Raw genomic sequence first — 7413 nt, 5'->3', positions numbered from 1 at the left:
TTATTAATTTTTTTAAAAAAATTAAATAATATTTTCAAGATCAAGTGCAAAAATTAAGAGCAATTTTATTAATTAAACATTTATTTTATTATTACTGCTACATACCTCAATCAATTACAACTATTTTTCTACTAAACAAAAATAATCGCTAATACAATTTATCTATTAATAAATAAATAAAATCTTCTCGTTTGATCATTTTGTTCTGTATTTTATGAATTTTGTCAAAAATAAATTTAGTCCAAAAATGTGTAAAAATTATAATTCAAAGACAATTAATTTTGCTTGGTGGGAATGAACAATGTCTTAAGAGAAAGAAAACCCTAATTTTATGACCAAAAATGTCAGATCCTATGCTCTTTATATACATAGTTTCTTCTTCTTCTTCTTCCATGATTAGCTTAAACTATGGTAACATGAAATACAACACAACAAAAAATAGTTAATATTGAACTTTAAAACAACATCCTTATTGCTACAAAATTGAGATTTGAGATTGTTAGTACCTTTGTTCACTCACAGTCTGTATCAGGATCTGCATCAATAATGTCGGGGAAATCATCTTCTGGCAATAAGTTCGAGTCGGACTTTAACGACACGGGAGAACTGTTCATTCTTGCATTAGCAAATACATCATCTTTCTCTACAATCCCTGCAGCATCTGTGATGGCTGCTGCAGTGTCCTCCTGCTCTGTCCTCTTGGGGGTTTCTGTAGTCTGTAGGGCATCGGCAGAAGGTCCTGTTTCGAGATTGTTTGACGTGTTATATGTCGTTGCATTGTTATTTATCTCATTACTTGCATCTCTAATTGGAGCCTCTTCGATGTCATCTGCAACTTCTCTATCATACAGGAAATCGTCGTCCAAATCAGGGGCACTCTGGTCCATGCCGAGAGTGTCGATGATCTTCAACGATTTGCTCGAATTCATACCACCGAAGTACATATCTTCCGGGATTTTATAGGTAGCTTGTGGTTCGGGAGAGCTCAAATGCACGGGCAAGAAATCCGACAAGGGAAGTACTCTTGGATGTATTAGAACCTCCAAGGCTAAGAGTGCATGCGCACAGAATTCAGGAAGTTTGGTTCCAAGTTCTTGTTTACCTGAAGATAAAAATACCCATCAGAAAATAGCTAACATCTGCTGTTCTATGCATAATTTTTCTCTGATAAATAGTTTACGACAGATCCCACGTCGGTTGAGGAGGAGAACAAAACATTCTTTATAAGGGTATGGTTCACGGAAAAAACCCAAAGAAAACAATATCGGTCAGCAGTGGGCTTGGGCCGTTATAGTTAACAAATGAAACATCAAAAGAGATTTACCTCTACGGAAAAGATCAAGACCTTGAGCTAAGGCCAGAGGGCGTATATGGACCGCAGACAAAAACGAAGCCAGTAGCGCACGAAATGCTGCCAACTGATAATCCGCCCAAACCTCAATAGATTCATTAGTTTGGAAAAAGACGTCATCTGAGGCCAGTGGCCATTCGAAAGACGACGTTGCAGCTGTTATTAAAAGATGTTTGACTTTCGCACGCCATCCTTCTTCAGTTCTCAAAGCACCAGCCTATGCAACAATATCATTTAGCAACAATATCAGAAACAAAACGGGACCAAAAATGTCCCAAAGCACAACCTTACAAAAAGCCACAGATTAGTTATAAAATGCCTACCAATGTAAGAAGAGTCTCCAAAGCCTCAAGTGCAGCTATCCTCAAGGGGACAGAAGTGGACATACAGCTGCTGGTAATGTCTCTTGATCCATGTCCCTCATGCTGCTCTTTAAATGAAGTGGGAACTAAAGGCCGTTTCCTCTTCTTATGGTGTTGCGGCAATTCTCTTTGGGCGTCCTTCGGATTCACACTAGATGGAGCACAACTCTCGTTATCAACAGGATTCAAATCGACTAGTACATTGTCGATCACATCTCGTGCAAGAGATGCAGCCATTCCTGATTCAGACGTAGCGTCGAGTAAGCATGCATCCCAAAACATCATTTCCATATAGACAAAAAGAAAACTATAATAATAATAATATCCTTACCAAATGAAACACAAAAAATATATTTGTTACATTTTCTAATGATTTTATCAAGGACAACAAAGGAAGATCCTATCCTATATTCCTCACATTGCCTAAAAATATTTCAGTTAGCTCCAAAAAGAAACTAAAGATCAAATTGAATTCTGAGAATCCTTTAAAAACCATCAATAGATTGTGAGATCTCACATCAATTAGGGAGGAAAATGAAACATTCTTCATAAGGGTGTGAAAACCTCTCTCTATCAGACGCGTTTGAAAAATCTTGAGAGGAAGCTCAAAAAGGAAAACCCAACAGGACAATATTTGCTAGCCTTGCATTTTAAAAACCATCAATGGATTGTGAGATCCCACATGGTTGAGGAGGAGAACGAAACATTTTTTATAAGAGTGTGAAAACCTCTCTGTAGCAGACGCGTTCTTAAAACTTTGAGAAGAAGTCCAAAAAGGAAAACCAAAAGAGGACAATATCTGCTAGCAGTGGGCTTGAGCCGTTACCGAAAGACTGAACCTTAACTATCTTGGATAGCGCCTAATTGATCTCTCTAAGAAAAGAAGAATAATTGACAAATAGGTAAATATACAAATAAATGTACTTCTGCTTACCAACGCCCAAAGACATCATCAATAATTTAGCAACTGCGTAGGCCTTTACTCTCAATTCTGCAGACACACATTTCTTGAAGTACTTCACAATGAGTCGCACAATAAATGCAGCATGTGGTAACAATTGACTGCAAAGGAATTTAATAATAAATAATATTAACAAAAATATAGCGCGAATATTTGTAGTATTACTATTAGATTATTTTTTAATTCGCGTGAACGTGAAAGATCATCGGCTATAACAGTGGGGGTTGCATTTTCCAGAGATGGAGGAAGAAAGGCATATCTATGGATGAAGAAGGATTAGTGAAAGAATTTGCATCGAGGTTTCTATGTTAGATATTAAATGTAGTTTAGGAATAGTAGATGGCTTGCCTGCGAAGGCTCTTAATTATGGCAATGAGAAGATCCAAACTGTCCGAATGCAGGGTCGGGAGTTCCGAACACATTGACTCTTGCTGTAGAGATGTCATAAATGGCACTGAAGCGGGCGGCAGAGAACCATCCACCATCAGCATTCTCTCAACAAGAGCTAATAACGGGCGAATCGGAACTGCCACCTGAGAAAATACATACAAAATATCCATTAAACATCCTTTTTCTTCTTTATTTCAATATATTTATAAATAGTAAAAAATGGATGACATGATGCTACCTGATGGGGGTATGAACTTGTTATCATTGTAGAACAGCAAAACATCAAGGTCGAGATAATAGAAGTTAACATTCGCTCTGAGCTCTTTGTTAGTTTATCAAAGGAGCCTTCTGCCGATGAATTACAACCTAACGGTGGTGGAGGTTCTTTTCCGGGTGGAATCAGTAACCTTACAACTTCGTTACCTCTTGAGTCTACAAAAACAATCAAGGATCATTGGATCATTCTCACCATCTTCATAAATTAGGATAGCTCTACGTGATATACAGTTCATGTTTACCTTCACCAATGCCTTGGAAGGCCTCATTCAAGTGTATGTCAATTGATAACAAAATCTTCTGCATTAGTACAGTCCAGCTATCTTCATCTCCTTTTGATTTTGGAAGTGATGCTAGGCAATGAGCAAGCTTCTAAATATTGGATATGAAACAGAGACAGAAAATTAAAGGAGAAATTTGATGTTTTTATAGTGGTATCTATGATTAAATTAAATTAAAAAGAGGCCAAATACCTTCAGCATATTGAAACTACACTTCCCTGAAAAGATTTTTGAAACAATTGCAGCTTCAGCCTGCAAAAAATTTCAATAGTCAATTCAGCAAGAAGAAATAAACATCGATTATTTCAACATTAAGACAAACTTTGTCCGGGATTTCTACGTTCTTAGATTTTTCATTTATGCAGATAAATAAGATGCTGACAACATGAAGCCGTACGTGCCAAGATGTTGAGAAAGGCCAGCCAAGTAATATAAATGACAGCCCTCATACCTCTGGGACAAAAAGATTTGCTATGAAATTTTATAAAAATTGTTGGAATACCAACAAAGTTGAACTGCTAAGCTCGGAGTAGAGTTGTGGGACAAAATTAAATTCTTCTAGCTAGTATTGGTATACTCTTTCCAGCTTTTCATTGCAGTTTTTTTGTGAATTTTTCTTTTAGCAGCTTAGATTACACCATCGATATACGGATAAGTCGGAGAACTACCATTAGTCCCATAAATGCAATTTATAATAGAATGGAAATCACATTATTCAATAATGCACTTACAGAGTCGTAATGACGATGGATTGTAAAGGGAAAGAAAGCAATCAGAGTGCATAATAGATTAACTGCTGCATCCTGCATCAACCAACATGCAGATCATTACATATATGAATCAGTAACGAAAGTTCTAACTACCGAGCAAAGAGTACAAAAGGACATGAGGCGTTGGCACAGATCACCGAATATCGTAGTTCCAAAATTATTGAGCACCTGAACACATGGAAATAGTCTACGAAAAATGTGAGTTCACCTGTGCTACTTACCAAAACAGCTTCTGTATTATCATCATGCAACAGCTTAATAACTGGTTGAATGACCTTCCCAGCACAAGAAGTCCCATCTTTCTTCACGTTTGGAAATCGGCCCAATCTAGTTTGTAAACGAGAGATCATTACAAGTCATGAAACCAGCCAAATTATGGTCAAGCATGTTACTTTAAAGTTATAGACAAAATAAACTAAAAGTAATAACCTGCAGAATGAGATTAAACCAGTTGTCTATTATTCTTAAGCCAGCATTCAAAAGTTGAATCTACAGATCTCAAAGTCTATATAGAAACGACAATATACAAATCCTAAAAATTATTTTTCATTTGCAAAAGGTTTAACATTGATATTTTTCTTTTGGGAAGGTGTAACAGCCCAAGCCTACCGCTAGCAAATATTGTCCGCTTCAGTCCGTTACCTATTGCCGTCAGCCTCACGGTTTTAAAACACATCTCTTAGGGAGAAGTTTCCACACCCTTATAAGGACGGTTTTGTTCCCCTTTCCAACCGATGTGGGATATCACAATCCACCCCCCTTGGGGGCCTAGTGTCCTCGCTAGCACACCGCCCGATGTCTGGTTCTGATACCATTTGTAATAGCCAAGCCCACCGCTAGCAGATATTGTCTGTTTTGGCCCATTACGTATCGTTGTCAGCCTCGCGGTTTTAAAAGGCGTATGTTAGGGAGAGGTTTCCACACCCATATAAAGAACGTTTCGTTCCCCTCTTCAACCGATGTGGGATCTCACATAAGGGTATATTTAACTAATTGATTTATGTTTGAGGGACAAATTGTATGATAAATTTCTGTCCAAGGTCAGATGAAGATGTACCTCAAGAATAAATCTGAGATCGAAGCACACGTGGCCACCTTCAGAAACTGAGAATCTGTCTATAGAACAAAGAAAAAACACAAGAAACAAAATAGTGTAAAATTTTTGGTAGCATTCAAGTATAAGAAAGCATGATGATCTATGAGTTGAAAAGCTAAAGATGAAAACTATATAAATAAATCAAACAGCAAAAGAAGGAACTTGACAACTTTCTGTAATTACATAGCATTCCCACTTTATACTTGATAAAATGAACCACGTGAAAATTATTAGCATATCCCCCGACTCAGAACTCTCGCATCATCGATCATGACAAACATCAAATTAGTATGCTCGAAAATAGCTATGTGCCAGTTCCCTAGTTCCATTAGCATTAATGAACAGCCAAAGGTTATCTTATGGCAATTTTTAGCAAATTCCTCCAGCAAGTTATTATGCATTCTTTCCAACGAGCAATAATCACTTCGATTATAACAAATTCTATCCAGAATCATTGCTTCTCCCCCGGTATCTTACTTCTGTCCAATGTATAATAAGTCTTGTTCTTCTTTAGACATACTTCATCATTTAAGATCTTCGCCACTCAATACGTGTAGCTAAATACTGAGGAATCCATCCAAGAAAAAAATAATTATTACCTGCAAGTGAGGCAGAAGCTTGTGAAGCCAATCTGCATACGATGCCAAGAAACGACTCGAGCTGCATTGTTGACAAGTCACGCCCAGTAAAATGATTCCAGCCCAACATTTATCAGGCTTTAAAAGAATTGGAAGTTAACATTAGTCACCGCTAAATGAAATTGTGCAATTTCTCAAAAAATATAGTCAATATTATGCAACAATATCAATTTTGAAATCTTCAAGCAAGTTCGAAATCTTGAGTTTCTCAGGTAACTTTGTCCAACAATATCAATTTCTTGTTGTAAAATCTCACCTGATGAAGTTTGGAATAGCCTCAATGAATCCCATTATGTCTATAGAATACACAGTTTAAGGCACCCTAAAAGTTTCCATTTGTTCTAAATCATAATACTATCTTTTTAATGTAAAAGCTAAAGTCCCTCCCTATCCCTAGGGTTCTTGTAATTTAAACAGAATTAGATGAAATGCATGTTCATACCATATCATTAGAGAGCAGAACAAGCAAGCGGTTGACCCAGGAATCAACGGCGGATTTCCAGCTATCCATCAGTTTTTGGTCCATGGAAGATGAAGATTCAGAGAGGAGATTATGGATTTTGACCATAGAAACCACCTTCGAGAGTTCTGAATGATCACTAAACGTCTGTTTATCGTCCGGAACATGTTCCCTGAGAAGCTTGTGTAGCAAGCGAGGCTTCAAAGCCGGATCATACATATTCGCAACGAGATTGAAAGCCGCCATTTCGGTTGAACCACTGAGATTTCAGTGTGTACTAACTATCAGAACGATTAGGCAAATGTAAGATGCTAATGCAATCTCGACTGCCAATATAGTGCACAAAAACAACACCGAATACACCCGTTCCCTTTAAACACTGGTTTTCTTTTTTTTAATGAGCCGCCGTTGATGGACAGGAAGCTGCGCCGGCAACGCTCGTGGTTCGCCGGAGAAGGTCTCTTGAGTCCGCCGCCGCGTGTGTATCCGTCGCTCTTAAGCTCGTGGTGATGAGCGCTACAGAACCCTACGGGGAAGGCAGATGCCTAAGGCCGTAGCGTCGTCGCGGTCCTGCAAGTCGCCGGCGGCCTGAAAACAGTGAGAGAGGAAGGGAGAATGAGACGTTAGGTTTTTTCTCTTCTTTTCTTTTCCTTTTCACGTACCGTCCACGTGGCTTTACCCTTTTAATAATAACCTAAAATATAAAAAGATATTAATAATTTCATCTACCATAATATATAGTCCATAAAAAAGTTTAAATAAAATATATTTTTATTTATTTGCCAACCTCAAATTAAGATTTGTAAGTCAATTTTATTATATATTTTA

The 7413-nt window shown here is 37.6% G+C and overlaps 1 protein-coding gene across 1 annotated transcript; it reads right to left on the bottom strand.

Annotated features, from left to right (window-relative positions):
* Positions 1 to 306: 306 nt before the first annotated feature.
* LOC111802275 (proline-, glutamic acid- and leucine-rich protein 1-like) lies at positions 307 to 7236 on the bottom strand. The gene is made up of 13 exons (XM_023686578.1): positions 6568 to 7236; positions 6087 to 6203; positions 5449 to 5507; positions 4613 to 4718; positions 4353 to 4424; positions 3814 to 3873; positions 3583 to 3712; positions 3303 to 3496; positions 3023 to 3207; positions 2648 to 2775; positions 1675 to 1952; positions 1325 to 1568; positions 307 to 1102 (listed from the first exon to the last, which is right to left on the bottom strand). The coding sequence occupies exons 1-13, from the start codon at positions 6829 to 6831 to the stop codon at positions 513 to 515; spliced, it is 2427 nt and encodes an 808-aa protein (XP_023542346.1). The 5' UTR covers positions 6832 to 7236; the 3' UTR covers positions 307 to 512.
* Positions 7237 to 7413: the final 177 nt, after the last annotated feature.

This window comes from Cucurbita pepo, chromosome LG09 (genome assembly GCF_002806865.2).
Source record: "Cucurbita pepo subsp. pepo cultivar mu-cu-16 chromosome LG09, ASM280686v2, whole genome shotgun sequence".
Taxonomy (NCBI): Eukaryota; Viridiplantae; Streptophyta; class Magnoliopsida; order Cucurbitales; family Cucurbitaceae; genus Cucurbita; species Cucurbita pepo.
Note: the sequence above shows the minus strand (reverse complement) of the source record. Positions and strands in the feature narration are given on the sequence as shown.

What these genes read in the sequence shown, in the direction of transcription:
- LOC111802275 (XM_023686578.1), bottom strand. Translation starts at nt 6,831, where the DNA reads ATGGCGGCTTTCAATCTCGTTGCGAATATGTATGATCCGGCTTTGAAG. An exon ending in ATCTCAGATTTATTCTTGAG is followed by an intron (nt 4,719 to 5,448) that starts GTACATCTTCAT and finishes TTTACAAACTAG; the next exon opens with ATTGGGCCGATTTCCAAACG. An exon ending in CAAGTTCATACCCCCATCAG is followed by an intron (nt 3,208 to 3,302) that starts GTAGCATCATGT and finishes GTATTTTCTCAG; the next exon opens with GTGGCAGTTCCGATTCGCCC.